General features: G+C 36.8%; 1 protein-coding gene across 3 annotated transcripts in view; it reads left to right on the plus strand.

Moving 5' to 3' along the window:
• The window catches only part of LOC150092574 (terminal uridylyltransferase 4-like), a 583,753-nt gene that overhangs the window by 253,392 nt on the left and 312,791 nt on the right, over nucleotides 1–17,570 (plus strand). For all 3 annotated transcript variants that reach the window (XM_090414413.1, XM_090414412.1, XM_090414414.1), the window contains exon 10: nucleotides 14,812–14,983. In XM_090414413.1, coding sequence (XP_090270539.1) covers nucleotides 14,812–14,983 — 172 coding nt within the window. The remainder of the gene's footprint in view (nucleotides 1–14,811; nucleotides 14,984–17,570) is intronic.

The raw sequence follows: 17,570 nt of genomic DNA on the forward strand, positions 1-17,570 counted from the left end.
TTCCACCCTGATCAGGATGAAATACCCTTATAAATTGATCACTGAATATCTCAACAATGTCTTCTGCAGCAGTTACCATTCTACCATTTTTATCTGTTAACATCATCTTACCGTGATCATTCTTCCTTCTATTTGCCAAATATCTTAAAAACTCTCCAGAGTTTTTTTACACCTGATTTGCCAATTTATGCTCATATTGCACCTTTGTTTTTTTTTACTAAGTCACACTCCTGGCTTGTTGTTTATACTCTTCGTGAAACTGATTGTTACCATTATTCATCTTGTACTTCCTCCAAACTACCTTCTTCTTCCAGATTTCATGCTTAAGCCCCTCATTCATCCACTTTATGCCTACTTTATTCAGCCTTTTGGTCTTCGGAATATATTCACGCATTAATGCTGTTATGTATTTCTTTGTCAGTTCATTTATTTCCTTACTGCTCAACTCTTCATTCCATGCTATAGCTCCAGGCCGTCTCCTAAGCTTCATAAACTAGCCTTATAATTCCACATATATCCTCTTCTCACAGAAGTCTGCATATGGGTAGCCACAACCCAAGTGATCACATCATGATCACTCTCACCAACTGGAGGAAAGTGTGAAACCCCACTCTCAATTACATTCTCTGACGATATGATCAGATCTAAAACTCTTGATCCTCGCATCCCCTCGTTTACATGCCGACTGAGATGGTTGTCTCTCAAGAACTCAAGAAATTCATTTTCCTTATTTCCAAATGCTATTTTTTCATTCCAGTCTATACTGCCATAATTGAAATCACCCATAATAATTACCCTTCCTTTGTTCACTCATCCAAGTCGTTTATAAATTTGTTCATCACCACCCTCCACATTCCCTGACCACAAGTAGCAACATCCAATAAATATGTTGTCCTGTCAACTTTCACGTTACACCACACTGCCTCATAACCAGTGCCACTATTTTCCTTTCTCACATCAACCTTATGTGGACTTAATTCCCTACTATCATCAGGGAATTAAACATCACTCCCCCTCCCTTCTTGCCCTTTCAAAAAATACTGTATCCTTCCATTTCTATTCCCGTTACAATATCATCTTCATTCAATTATGTTTCACTTATTCCAGTGATTTTGGGGAAAATAAACTCAGTCACTGAAACAATTTCATCCTCCTTATTTCTGATACTGCTGGCATTTGTAAACAAACACAGCAGTTCATTTTGAGTTCTATAACCAGTCTTACCCATGACACTGGTTGGTTGTGTTTTCCCCACCACACTGCCCTTGCCTTATCACCTTTATCACCACTTACATTTGATCATTCTCAACTTCCTCACCCACTTTGCAATATACGAGGAACGTCCAGAAAGTAAGTTCCATTTTTAAACATTTTCATTGCAGCCCTGCAATCGCAATGGTGCACATGCATGTTGAGTTTGTTGATTCGATAACAAGGTGTTGGTGCCATTTTCATACATTATTGCAGTGTGTACACTTCTTGGTGTATGTTTATAATGTCTAAGAAAATTGATTCGCCCGCTGCATGTAAAATCGACTGCATGAAGTGAATCGGCTGGGCAATGCATTAGAATTCTTGACACACTACCATGAGGAGGTGATGCTTTCCTGAGCAGACTTGTCACCAGGGACAAGACTTGGGTGTCACACGCAACCCCTGAATCCAAACAACAGTCCATGGAGTGGAGGCACACCTCATCACTAATCGAGACGAAATTGAAGACAACGGTTTCCACTCGTAAAATCATGTGCACTGTGTTTTAGGACAGACAAGGAATTTTGCTGGTAGACTTCTTGGGTCAAGGCTCCACACAATCAATGCGGGTATGTACCTCCGAACCCTTAAGAAACTGCGTCGTGCAATCCAGAATAAATGACGTGCCATGCTTACCAGGGGTGTTGTTTTGATTCATGATAATGGCCACCCACACAGGGCCAGCATAACACAACAACTTCTTGCCACCTTCAGTTCGGAACAATTCCATCATTCCCCATATAGTCCTGACCTCGCACCAAGCGACTTTCACCTGTTCAAACATCTGAAATCTTTCCTTGGTGGCTGGCAATTTCATGACAATGAGAAGGTCAAAGAAGCAGTCAATATGTAGTATGCGTCACAGGTGGCAACCTTCTACTATGAAGCTATACAACTCTTGGTGCCCCATTATGATAAGTGCCCGAACAATGCCGGAAATTATGTAGAATAGTGAAAAATCTCTTTAATTTCCAATAAAGTTTTTTTTGTAAGTATATTTTTGTTTCTCTGACAGCCCATTGGAACTTATTTTCTGGAACATCCCTTGTACTTCATCTCGAAATGCACGTTCACTGCAAGTTTCAACATCCACTCTCCCTAAGCCATGTCTTCTGCCCACCTGGGGCTCCTCCCATTTCCCTGTTCCTCTTGCATTCCCTTTCTCTCTTCTTCTTCTCTCACACTACCATCATTTCCACTGCCAAGCACTTCCGTCTCTTCAATACCATTCTCCTCCTCTTTCATTTTATCTCTTACTTTTGACAGAAATACACACACTGTACTTCTATTTAGCAACACTTTCTTCAGTACACTTACTCCAAATCCATTTTAATGCAACCCATCACATCTGTATAATTGCATTCTTCTCTCAAACACATGCCATCCACCCAAAAAATTGTACACCCTTCTCCTCACACAGCTCGGTTAACATACCATTCATGATTCCAGCTCTCTGTCTCAACTCATCATTGTCATACTTTGGCAACATGCTGACAACCTTTCTTGCTACACGATTTTCTTTCACTCTTCTCTATAACTTTCTGATATTTACCCTTCCATACTCCTTATGTCCACTTAAATCATTTGAACCCACAATCACCAATACTTCTCTTGCTCGTTTCCTTCTCATATCTAACACCTGAATTATCCTCCTGGATAGCAGACTTTATGGATTCTGTTATAATATAATTATCTAATTATGGAATCTCCATACACTGCTATCTTGGATTCACTCATCACCTCTTTTAACTATTTTCTTTCATCGTATTCTTTTTCACATTTTCATTAGTTTCTACTAAATGTATATCACTCCACATATTCCTCATTTCTTTTTTAACAGTTGTTTCATCAAATTTTGCAGTCTGGCAATTTCACTCTCTGTTACTTCTGTAGTCTTGCAAGCTCTCATTCCACTGCATTGTACTTCCATTTCCTCATCATACTTTCTTTCTCTTCCTTATCACTAACATTCCCTTCTACATTCTTGCTGAAAAGCAAGAATGTAGAAGTGAACTTTCTCTTCCTCAGTTTCACTAGCCTTCGTTTCATTTCATTTATGCCATCTATTTTCTTTTCAGTCTGTTTCGCATTCATTGCCTTGTGGTCTAATAATATATCGCACTTCCTACAAATCCATATCTTCCCTCATCTTCCATCTATTCTCTCGACAAACACATCTCTTATACTCTGCCATGCATACATGTTACACTTATGACATCAAATCAGTTTCGAAAAGTCTATGTCATTAATGCCACTTGATTTTCGCAGTGCTTGCCTAGTAGCACCAGTTGACAACTACGTGATTGACTTCGTGAGTAGCTAAATAATAAACCATGCAGACACTTCATTCTCAAAAAAATAAATAGTACAACACTAAAATTCAAGAAATATTGTCGATTTTTAATCAAAATACACTTAATTTTTTCGGAGCTCCTTACCAATGCTACACACCTTACAGCCCTCTAGTGCCAATATAAACTTGGAAACCTTGCAAAAGAGACCTATACATTATTTTCCAAGCCACTTCAGTGCTTTAATAAGGGTGGTGGCAAAATCAAGTGTCATATAAAGATATTTACAAGCATCTATATTTCAGCAGAACATGAACCACATCCTACAGGGTACAAAGTCAAGTTGCAGTCTATGTGGCTCTGAAAAACAATAAGTTCTCTATTCGTTATTTTTTTTTTTTACATTTGGAAATATTTCCTACCACTTGGAATATTTGTGAATGTTAATATTTCTAATATTAAATCCTGACCTAACTTGTTAGTGTAATTAAACAAAGTTTATTTGTATTAAATTTATTTAACTTATGTATACAGCAATCTCTCGATTAATGTGCATAATGCCTTCTTTAAAACAGGTGCATTAATTGAACTCACACTAATCGATTATAATAACCTATGGGAAAGAGTATAATTCTTTCCTCAAATTTCTTTTTTAACCCTTATATTTTTTTAATAAAAGAATTAGGGTATATCTCAGGGCCTAGTCAAAGGAAAACCATGAAGCTGAAAGATAATAAAACATAATCAGAATATAAAGTTATTATTCTACTTCTTAACAAAGAATTGAGCTAACACAGTTTTGGCAGACATTCTGTTTCTTTTTTTCATACAACTGACGATTTGGCCCTATTGCCTCTTCTACTGCTTCCCTCTTCATCAGGATGAGCCTCTAAGCATTGCTGATTAAAATCTTCGATTATAAGAAAAATATTTTCAAATTGTTTCTGTGAAATCTCTTTGAGCTTGTCAGTGATTAAATTTTCTTCATATTCTTCAGGATCTTCCCACTGTGCATCTAAATTTAGCAGGTTGGAATCACTCAATTTCTCAGAATTAGATTTAGTTAACTTAGATTCATTTGAAAAGCCTCTAAAATCATTTCCACAATGTGGAGGAATGTGCTTCCGAATGACTTGTATATTGTTAGCAGTAATTTCATCCGACTTTGCGACTTTATAACCAGGCTGAGATTTCCCTGATTTGGCCAGAAAAGTCTTGGAAGGCATTCGCTTCCATAAAAGGCTGATTTCATCGACATTAAATATTTGTTGGTCACAATAGTCCCCTTCTTCCACAATTTTTCTTCAAAATCTCTGGATAATTTACAGCCACTTTCTGCACTTGTAGCTTTGCCTTTGATTAGAACATTATGTAGGCTATTTCTTATGAAATGCTCAAACCACCAAGCACTAGTGGGGAATTCTTCTTTTCCATCATTGATAGCCCTTTCTTTCAAGGTTTCTCAGGGGGAGGGTAAGGCCCCCCCCAAAAAAAAGAAAAGAAAAAGGAAAAAACACTAGAAAATTTTCAAAAAATCTTTTCTCAATTAAAATTATTTTTTTTTATTTATTTTGTGTCGTGTCTTCTATTTCTGTACTACTTATGAATTAGCGGTCACATAAGGTGGGAATACCCTATAGCTGATTGCTGAGAGTTGCCCAGTGCTGTACTACCTTACCCCAGTCCAGTGGTATTTTCAGGCACAAACTTTGTTTGCTCACACTTGGATAAAGGATTAAACTAAATTTATTATACCCTATAGCTCTTGGGAATCATGGCCGCTGTGAACGCAAGGTGAATGAAGTAGTGCTCGGTCTGCCCGAGCACTACTTCATTTGCCCAAGCCGGGCCAGAGAAGATCATGGGTATCATGTATCGGCGATCAGTGCAGATGAAATGCATAGTGTGTATTCTCGAGTCATCTACTCACCCCCCCCAAGATTAAATCTTGAGTGTGCCACTGCATTTGATTGTCTCATTACTGGGGTGTCTAGAAAGGGCAAACTGTTCTTACTTTGTATTTCTGATATGAATTGGATCCTTGGAATGTTAGCTGTTTAAATGGGATAGGAAAGTATAAGGTGTCCTGGCTATACTCCCAAATTGCAAACACATTGTCCACATAGCATAGTGAAATAGTATTCATGACTTATTTTTCACGGTATTAACAACACCACAAACACTTTTATCAACAAAGATGTTTTATTGACGCTTATATTTCGCTGATTTTCAACTCAGCATCATCAGAGCACAACACACATGTAAACGCGACAGTGAGTGAGTGAAACAATATAATTGCAAAAGACAAAAGATCTAAAGTCCTATTTTTGGCGCCCTCTAACGGAAAAAAAAAAAAAAAAACAGCAGTTATCCAGGAGTTTTTCTTAGGGTAACCGTCTCCCAAATTTTTGGCAAATTAATGCAACCATATTTGTTAAGGTTGGGAGAATTCTTCAAAGCCATTGCTGACTCAAAAAGTAATCTTTCAGATCTATAACGACTCCTAAATAGCACATTTGTTTTCCTCCATCTAATCCTGTGTGAAGGAGTGTCCAAAGCATGGTCTGCCAGTCCCGACTTGCCATAGTAATAGTAGCAAATGTATCTTTCATGTTCTTTCAGGCGGATGTTCACTGATCTTCCTGTTTGCCCATAATAGGCCAAGTCACAGTCACATGGAACTTCATACACTCCTGGGTGTGCTAAAGGGTGAAGTTTATCCTTAGGTGAGCGGATCAGAGTTGCCAGCTTGACATGAGGTTTGAAGGTGGTGTGAAGGCCATGTTTCAACAATATGAAAACCTGCCACCAATACTTTGGCTATCTTTTCCGATGTACCTCTGATATAGGGAATAGAAATGGTCATGTTGTATTCTTGTGTATTAGGGAAGGGCAGAGTTTTTTTTTTTTTTTTTTTTTTTTTTTTTTTTTTTTTCTGTTAGAGGGTGCCAAAAATAGGACTTTAGATCTTTTGTCTTTTGCAATTATATTGTTTCAATCATTCACTGTCGCGTTTACATGTGTGTTGTGCTCTGATGATACTGAGTTGAAAATCAGCGAAATATAAGTGTTAATAAAACATCTTTGTTGATAAAAGTGTTTGCGGTGTTGTTAATACTGTGAAAAATAAGTCATGAATAACCATCAACACCTAAGCTTATCTGTTAGATTAGTGAAATAGGGTTTAAGAGTGGAAGAATTTAGGCTATTCTTTTCAAATGTTTCCATGAAAAAGACAAGGGATGAAAGAGTGGAGTCCATATCTGTACTTTTGATTTGTTTGTAGAATTTTTCATGCCAAATAAAATAGCCCAAGTTAATAGTGAACTGAAACAGGGCTAAGATATCAGGAGGAAATTCTACTTGGACAAGTGCCAAGGTGTCCTTAAGTGGGGTATTGAGACTGACCATTAAGTCAGTGTTGTGGAGCATATGATCTTGTATACTAGACTAAAAATTGGCATGTCACGAGGTTCTCTCAAACTGCCTCTCGTGTGGGAAACCCTCATTGGCAGAGTGAGCCCAAGAACGTCCAATCTAAGCCAATAGATGGCATAATTATAGGACTTTATGTCCTCCTGTCTCTCTCTTGTTCCATCTTTGTTACTGAAGTGTGCCTGCATGTACCTGATTAATACCAGTGTATTTTTGCCTGAAGATGCCAATTTAACTAAAGTGAAATATAAAAAGTAATAATCATAAATATTTTTAGTTATTATCTAGTCTACATTGTTAATTTCCTTAAACAACGTGATAATGGAGAATCAACGTATAAGCCTAAGCACAAGGATTACTATTATCCACTGAGATGTATTTGCACGCAAAGCCCACAAGTTGGTAAGTTAAAACTGAAATTAGCGAGAGAGCTCAACAGGTTAGCGTTCCTTAAACAGTGTAGGGATAACAAAGTCATTCCCAATTGTGTAAAATTAAAACACTGGTTCCATTCAAACAAGGAGTGCTGCATTTACAAGTGCACTAGCTCTGTCTTACTATGGGAGCAAACTGGAGCAATGCTCTCTGTGCTTGCTGACACCAACAAAGCTATCCATATACTACAAGAACAGCTCTTCACTATGCTAACTGCTGGATAATTCTCTTAGTGTCTCAAATGCATTGGCTGCAAAAGTAAAAAGTGGCATATCAAAAAGTTCAGAAATCTTACAAAAAATTTACAAGTGCCTCGAAGACCACCCGAAAACAACATGGTTAATCTATCCACCACTACTCTTGAAGCAGATGGCATCAATGCACTCCTGCATCGTCATCGCACCCAGACACGTACCAACCAAAGATCCACATTGAGCATGGAATCTACAACCTTCCAACCCATGAGGCAAACAATTTTAGGCTTGATGTAATCAATGTTCTGTCACAGGTGAAACCTCCTGCAAGCAACACAGAATATAAAGCCCTTCTACATGTCAAAAATAACAAAAAAATAATACTCCTGACAGTGGACAAGGGCAGTGCTATTATCCTTTTAAACTACACAGATTATGATGAAAATATGATGGCCCTTCTTAAAGACCAATCCATCTACACAAAGATTGTAACCATCCATGGACTGCTAAGAAATGTTACTTCTTTGCCAGCAGATGTGGCCAACAAACTAAAACCCTACAATTCCAGACCTCCTCCCATATTTATGGACTTCCAAATATCCATAAAGAGGATGTACCTCTACACCCAGTTGTAGATGGTATAGATACAAACTACCTGAACATTTACCCAAAGTGCTTTCTTTTACTAATGGCAATACATTGTCTATATCAAAAACTCGGCCCACTTTAAGTCCAGTATACAAGACCTCACGCTCTGCAACAGCAACACTGACTTAATGATCAGTTTTGATGTCTCCTCCTTATTCACAAATATCCCACTTAAGAACACCTTGGCGCTTCCAAGCAGAATTTTCTCCCGATATCTCAGCCCTGTTTCAGTTCACTATGAACTTGGGCTATTTTATTTGGCAAGGAAAATTCTACAAACAAATCAAGAGTACAGCCATGGACTCCCTTCTTTCTTAGCCCTTCCTTCTTAGCTTGTTTTACTTTTGCATGGAGACATTTGAAAAGAATACACTGAATTCTTCCACCCTTAAACTATTTGGCTATGCTAAGTGGACAATGTGTTTGCAGTTTGGTAAGAATCCAATTCATATCAGAAATAGAAAGTAACAACAGTCTTCCCTTCCTAGTTACAAGACAATGAAATGGATTTTTGACCTTTACAGTCTACAGAAAACCTGCACACACACACACAAGTAGATGCATCCATCAACGGTCATACTGCTCTCCTCCCAACAATTTGGAGCTATTGAAACTTTAGTCCACTGGGAAAAATTAATTTGCTCAGATAACATTGCACTCAACACAGAAATCACTCATGTAAAAAACATCTTTTTAGCCAATGGTAAACCTGCCACCAAATAAAAAGAATTTTAACATCATGTGCCCACAGTCCCCTTCCAAACATAGATTACAGCAACGTGAACAATGTGTTTGCAATTTAGCAGTATGGCCAGCCAACCGCCAGGACAGCTGAGTTGCCCCAATTCTGAAAATACTTCAGGCACAAAGTTTGTTTGCTTACACTTGGATAAAGGATTAAACTAGGTATATAATTTCTTTGTATCTTTAAATTATAGATTACAGCAAATCCATCACCATCTCCTATATTCGTGGATTGTCAGAAAAGGAGGCCAAGATGTTAAAAAAGCACAGTCTCGTGACCACTTATAAACTTCACAAAAAGCTAGCAATACTTATCCAATTCCCCAAAGACCAGCTACAACCTCTGGATTTACCTGGAGTGGACCAGGTAATCTGCAGCTGCAACCATTCATACTATGGACAAACAAGTAGGACAGCCAACATCCATATATCAGAGCACCAGGATTACACCCATTTTCACCTCTATGGACACTCAGGATTAGCAGATCATGCTGTAGCTACCCAGCACAGGATCGACTGGAAACAAGCCACCTCATTCCTCTGAAGCAAATTTAAATTCAAGAGACTTTTCCTCGAATCTGATAGCGCTTACCAACCAAGGTAATCCAATCTAAACAAATATGGTTGTATCAGACTGCCTCTCATATGAGGAACCCTCACCGGCAAACAGTTAGCCCAACAGTCAAGAACATCCAATCAAAGCTAATAGGTGGAATAATTATAGGACTTCAGGTTTTCCTGTATCTTTATTGTTCCATCTTTGTTACTCAAGTGTGCTTGCGTGCACATGTTTAATATCAGTATATTAATCCCAGAAGATGGCGATTTAACTTTGAAATATAGGAAGTAATAATTAAATATTTTTAGCTATTATCTAGTCTACTTTGTTAACTTTCTTAAACATCTCGATGCTGGAGTATCAGCGTATAAGCATAAACAAAAGGATGTGCCACTGGCAGTCATGCTGAAGGCATGACTTCCAGTGGCACATCCTTCATCAAAGCTGTTGGGTTCTACTTTTGTCAATCTGCTTTCTCCTCTTTCTCACCCTAATTTAGCATTGTATCATCATCTAAAGACAAAGATAATGTCCTGGCTTCATTCTTCTTTTCTAACTTCTCCTTAAATGACCAAGGCAAATAACCTCTTTCTTAGTCTAGAACAATGCATCACATACCTTCTGTCATCTTTGGCCAGGAAGATATCAGAAGAATATTGGTAAAACCGGATACCAAAAAAAAAAAAAAAAAAAAAAAAAGGCAGTTGATTCTGATGGAATCATACCTGTTGTACTCATGAGATGTGCTCCTGAACTAACACTTGTTCTTTATCATGTACAGTCGATATACTAAAATTGTGATAAAATCTACTATCAATCTATCGACCTTTTGCTTCAGTTTTGTTCAATGTAATGGAGAAAATTATCAACAGTCAAGTTAAGAAATATTTTCATGGCTATCATCCATTAGTCCCCCATTTCTTCCAGATCAACAGGACTGCATACTTATCGAACCTGCTAATCCCAGTCACCTTTCATTCCATCCACAGTGGAATGTCCAATTTCAATATAAATTCTTTCTGTAACAAGATCACGAATGTCTGGATCTGAAGAATGAAAACAGTAGTCTGAGAAGACCACGTGGCATTCTTGTTGTGTTAGAGTACATGAAATTGAAAACTGGATTGGATTCTATTTCTCAATTACCAAATGGAGAAGTCACCTGAACAGCATACCTGGGAAGAGAACTAGTTGGATGAGCATGGTAAAGAAACTTATTCTGTAATCCTTACCCAGATACTTATTTTATGTAATTCACTTAATGGAGATCTGAAGTTGCATGAAAAATTTTCATGTTTAGTTTCTAGAGCAGGATTTCCAGATTATATGAAATTATTTTAAAAAATTGACAAAAAACCCTCAGCTCATTTACACTACTTTCATGGGTAGGAGTCGCATAAAAAATTAAGTTTATTTTAATTAAAAATATTAAACAATTAAAGAAATAATTTTTATACTCCATATAATAATGAATCACATCACTACACAAAAAATGCAACAACAAACAAATATTATTATTATTAAGAGAGACCTCCAAGGAGTCAGGGACTCATCGAGGGAGGCCACATACTACATGCACCAGCTATCATACTTATTTTTGAATTCATTCACACTGCTTGCACTTACAACATCCAATGGCAGTCCATTCCAATCACATGCCACCCTATGAGAGTAAAATTTAGCCCTCACCCCCTTCTAGCGGTATTCATTCTCAGTTTCTAAGGATACCCTCTTGTCCTTTATCCACCCTTCATAAATTGAAAAATTCCATCAGCTGAAATGCTGTATGACCCTTTCAGAAGTTTGTAAGTCTCAATCATATCATCCTCTTTCTCCTGTTTGCTAGTGTCTGCAGTCTACAAATTCTCAATCTGTCTTCATAATCAGCATTCCACAATCCTGATATCATTTTTAACACTCTCCTTTGCACTCTCTCCACTATATCAGAATTTCAACAGAAACCTGGAGACCAGACCTGTGCACAATAGTCCAAGTGAGGTCTTTATCAAGGCATTGTAAAGAGGCAAAATGACATCCTTTTCTTTACACGTGAACATTCGATTCAGCATTGCAATTATCTTTTGACTTGTATTTGCAACCTTTGCTACGTGCCCCTGAACTTCAACTTCCTATCTACTAACACTCCAAGATTCCTAGCCTGATCAGTTTCTTCTAGCATAATGCCACCAGTATAATACTATGTTGAATATCTAATCATGACTTCACATTTACTGACATTGAACTGATATCCATTTTCACATGTGGACATGGGAAAATGGTTATTTTCCCATGTGGAAATGGACATGTGGCTGATATGCAGTACAAGTACCGCATATCAGCCACATTCCTGATTACCCTACCTATCTTTGCATCATCAGCAAATAGCTATATGTCACCTATCAAATCCTTTCCAATATCATTAATGTGCAGATTGAATAACAGCAGACCAAGGACTGATCCTTGTGGTTTACTGCTTTTTGATATCTGTCTGTCAACTATCCACTGATCCTAGTCAAGAGTTTATGCTCCAATCTGATATTCTCCAACTTATGCAATAGCATTCAATGCTGTATTCTGTCAAAATTCTTAGCAAAATCCAAAAGTATCATAGTGTATCCATTCCCCTTGTCTTGATGAATGGTAACATTATTATAGAATGTGATCAAGTTGCTAAACTATGACCTTCCTTTAGTAAACAAATGCTGTTTGTTGCAATTAGAGACTCTCTGTCAACCTATTTCTGAATGTGAGTCCCTAACCAACTTTTCCAAAATCTTTATCACCACTCCTGAAATACTGATTGATCGATAGTTGGATACATTGGTCTTTGTACCACTCTTGTCCAAAGGGATTAACATGAATTCTTTCCACTCCTGTGGAATCTTCCCTGTTCTGAGGCTCAAATTATTTAGTCTGGTCAAAGAAATACCAAGTGTTTTGAACATTCTTTTAGCATCTGTGCTGATATCCCATCACTTCCTATTGCAGAATTCTTATTCAGTTTTTGCAACAGTTCTAATACTTCCTCCCCATAACTTGAGTTTCTTCATCCAGTGAAGAGGTAGCAGTGTTTTGTACACCAGGTATATAGCATTTAGCAAAATGGGCACTCAGTGCATTTGGTAGAGTTATTCTTTCATATTCATTCTTCATTTTCCTTTCAGCATAATAATAGAATTCTTTGGGATTGTCTTTAGCTTGTGGTGCCAGTTTCTTTTCATACTCAGACTTAGCTTTCCATACAACATTTATGACTCTCTTGGCCTGCTGGTTATAATTGTCATAATGGACATCACCCTTATGCACATGTTATTCCTTCCACATCATCCTTTTCTTATGAAGCTCTTGTTTATAATTTTACCCATCCATTTGACTCCTGCCCTATTTATTCTTTGCAGTCTCAAGACGCATTCTAATATTGCATTCTGATTTTCCCTTTCAGTCGTTTCCGACCGTAGGTGTCTTTGTAGGCATTGCTCACAAAGTATTCCTGGTGAGATTTTACAGGGCAGTTCACCATTGCTTTCCCCAACCCTCCCAATTTTGTCCGGGCTTGGGTCCGGCATATGGCTGGGACATATTCATGACTGTAATCCATGTGTGTTCACGGGGCTGGTTTGCCTGTTCTGGGGGACGAAAAATCTGAGTTTCCGGGTGAAAAAACCCCCTACCTCCATATGAGATCACTAACTCACCTTTAATTCTTGTAGATAAACATACGTTGGTGATACATAACTGTCAGATTTTTAGGGAAAGACAATGTATACTATAATATTAATTAAAAACTTTAATTAATACTTCCTATATTTCGGTAATGTTACATTACCATCTTCAGGGAACATAAAAATAATGATATGTGCACGTAGGCACTAGTACTAAACATATATGGCTGAAGACAACAACTGAAGTCGGTCGTAGAGTCCTTAATGATGCCACCTAGTGAACTAAATTGGGTAGTAGTCTTGGCTGTTGGGTTCATGTTCTAAAATGCAAGCATTCTTAGAACATCAGCCCAACTACCAAGACTACTACTACCCAATTTAGCCCACTAGGTGACACCATTTTGGACTCTAGGACTGACTTCAGTTGTTGTCTTCAGTCATATTTGTTTAGTATTAGTACCTGCATACACATATCATTATTTTTATGTTTCCTGAAGATGGTAATGTAACATTACCGAAATATAGGAAGTATTAAAGTTTTTTAATTAATATTGTAGTATACGTTGTCTTTCCCTAAAAATCTGACGGTAATTAACTCATCTTTAGTCGAAAGAGACCAGATAAAAGTTCCTCACGTCACTGATGGGAATCGAACCCAGGTCTTTCTGGCCAAAGGGCTTCGTCTATACAGACTGAGCTACAGAGGCTCTGTGCACTGTCAATATCCTTTTCATTCAGCAACTGATACCATTGTACTGAACCCAGTATACTTCTCAGTTTTTCATAATTTTCGGCTTTGTAGTTCAGCATGTAACCTTTTCTGAATGGAACATTCATAAACCTAGCCACTTCCCTAGTTAATACTACATGATCACTGTCACCAACCAGAAGCAGAATAGTTATATCTTTCACTAATCTTTTAATGCTATAATCAAATCTAACACTAAAGAGCCAAAAGACTTCTTTTTTTTTTTTTTTTTGGCGACATAAATTATTTAATTAAGGGGATAAAAAATCCCCTGTTATTTTTAAAGCCAAATTCCCCTTAATTAAACAAATCTAACACTCTTTGTCCTTGAGTTCCTTCTGTCACATGCTCAGTTTTCTTATAATATGGATCAAGAGATGGAAATTGACAAAGAAACAGGAAGCAAATGAAATAGTTTTGAAATAACGTGTTTGCATAAAATATTTAAAATTGTTTTTCCATGATGCATAACAAGTGATGAATTATATAAACAGACAGAGCAATGAAGTATCACTGGTGAAATAAAATGCCACTGATGGAAATGAATGATTTGCTAGGTTCTGGAGAAATGCCAAGGGTATCTTTGACATGGTTATTGAAAGGAAATAAGAAAAAGAGAAGGCTTAAAGTAACTTCTTAAAGAATATCAGAAAAAGATAAAGTTGTTTGTTTTGGAGAGCTATAGAGAAGTAGAATTAAATGCAAAAGACAGTGTTAACTGAAGAAGGTAGGTAGGTATTTAAGTTATTTTTCAACAGTTAGTATTCTTATATAAGGATACATGATGATTATATTGTGTTAAGGTGTCTCATGGCAATATATTTCTTCTTTCTCTTTCCAGATAGGAAAATGGAAATCGGACAACATGGATAGTATAGGAGAACTGTGGATAAAGTTATTCAAATATTACTGTTTTGCTTATCGTTGTGGTGAAGAAGTTGTTAGTATTAGAAATTCTAAACTGATAACAGTTAAGGATAAAAACTGGGGCACAAAATTTTTAGCAATTGAAGGTATTGTTCTGAGAATCTAATGTCAAATATTTTCATTAGGTAAATGACAAATTAATTCTGAAACATATTATTATAATGAAGTATGTAAAATGATTGTGACTTTACAGATGAGTAGGTTAGTTTATAGGAAGAATTTCTGTCGGTTAGCTTGAGTTCACTTTTTTTTTTTTTTTAATATTTACTTTCTTAGATTTAGTTGATGGTGTGTCCTTACATTGAAAGTTTCATGAAACTACTTACAAAAGATATAATGTTTAATGACTGTTCTTTTGTAATGTGAACCCCACTGACAGGAGCTTTTGTAAATGTACCCTACATCTGACTGGGCTACGTATTAGATGATCTGGAATCCATGCTTAAGAATACAAACATAAATTTTTTGAAGCCTCCAATGAGCAGTATAAGGATTTACCACAAGATGTGGAATTCATTTACCACCTAAAGGCCATTCAGAAACACACTGGCAATATTAATTGATCTTACAGCCTGGTTAGCTAAGCAGAAAGATCCACTTAGTCAAAGCCAGGAAACGTATACAGTAGGCCCTTGGTTTAACAAACTAATTGGGGGAAGGAATATCTGCTATTGCCGATGGTTTATTAAATTGAATGTATTTTAAAAACATATATTAATAAAAAACTTACAATATATGGGATGTATTAAAATGATATTGTAATATATAAGTATGAACTAAAATCACTAAAATATATGTTAAAAAAACCATCACTCCCCAAGCCTTTCAGCAGGTGACTTTAACTCAACACTTCTGACAACAATAACACCACTTGAGCACTGCTGAACAAACCACTTGTACACTGCTTTGTCTAGGTTTTTCCTTCAGGTACTTTCATATGTTTTCTACTACCAACTGTAAAAGTAGTCTAAGAACAATCATCTGTGCTGTATTTTAATGTAAACTCCTTAAGCTTTTTTTTTTAATTTATTTTTTTATTTTTGCAAATGTCTGAAACTGATTGCTTTTCAACTTGCACACATAAATCTTACACACATGTGCAATGGTTACACCACTTTCAAGGAATTTCTGATTTTTATGCAACACTCAAATTAACACGTTTACACGTTACTTTTTTATCCTGGCCATAATGATAGACAATATTGCATATTTATTATATGCAAAAATCACATATATCATCATCATCATTAACAACCATGAGTCCAATGCCCCATAGGTGTCTGATGCCATCTTGATATGATTCTTCCATTGCATTCTATTTTGTGCAAGATGACTCAGTTTGTGTATAGCGTTTCTGCACCAGTTGACAATGTCATCGCTCCATTCTCTGTTTTGGTCTTCCTTATTTGTTCTTTCCTTCAATCATCCCAAACAGCAGCATTTTTATTTTTCTCTCATCGTTCATTCTACATATATGGCCAAAGAGACGTAGTTTCCTTTTGATTATTTTCTGGATCAGGTTTTCTTTTGGTTGTATTCGTCTGTAGATTTCCTCATTGTTCACTTTCTGGATCCAGCTTATTCTCAAGATCTTTCTATAGCACTTCCTCTCAAATGCTAATGTCTTCCTTTCAGATTCTCTCAGGAGTACCCAGGCCTCACATTCATAGAGTATGCTGCTGAAGATACACGTTTCTACAATGCGCAGTTTAGTTTGCATCTTTATAGCTTGGCTCTTCCATATTTTGTCCATGGCTTTTAAAATAGTTGTTGCTCTGGCTATTCTAATTTTTATCTCTTTTTTGGGGTCCAAGTCATGCATCATGTGGCATCCAAGATATGTGAAGTGTTCCACATTTTCCAGTTGAAATCTGTCTATGGTTAGTCTGTTCAGTAACTCCTGTTGTCCAAATATCATTGTTTTAGTTTTTTCAAAGTTGACATTTAGTCCATAACTTTTTCCTTCTGTGTATAGTGTTTGCAATGTTTGTTCCAGCCTTGCTGCATCTTTTTCAATCAGGACGATGTCATCTGCAAAGCAAAGGTAGTTTATTCTCATGCTATTTATTGAAATGCCACCACCACCTTCTTTAATCTTATCTAGTGTTTTTCCCAGATGTGTGATGAAGATGATTGGTGATATTGGGTCCCCTTGTCTTATGCCTTGACTAGTGGCAAACCAATCTCCAGTCGCACCTGCTATCCTGATTATGTAGCGCACTGCTATCACATATATATATATAAAACAAAAAAACTTAAACAATGCACAGTGCTAATTACTGCCCCTCTGTTAACCCCCTCCCTCACCTAGATGATGTAATAATCTGATTCCAACACCAGGTGCATGATAAGATATTACTGACTCGTTGACCCAACCTTTCAGTGTGCTTTAATAGTAAATAAAAAAAAAAAGATTCTAAATTTTTCTTCTAAGACAGAAATTTTTTGTCTGCTGAGTTGAATTGATTAAATATGTTGCCTACTGTATCCATTTTCTTTTGTTTTTTTCTCTTTTCTCTGTGCTTCAAAATCTTTCTGGATTTCTTTATATACTTGCATTTTGCAGAACTATTGGTAAATTCCATTTAGACTTTTTATCATTATCAGACTTCTGTGGAGTCAAATGACTCATCGCAGACTTTGCTCCATCACACTTGCACGAGTGCACACACG

Source organism: Typopeltis vanoorti, chromosome 25 (assembly GCF_054136105.1).
Source record: "Typopeltis vanoorti isolate ZY-2024b chromosome 25, IOZ_Tvanoo_1.0, whole genome shotgun sequence".
Classification (NCBI taxonomy): Eukaryota; Metazoa; Arthropoda; class Arachnida; order Uropygi; family Thelyphonidae; genus Typopeltis; species Typopeltis vanoorti.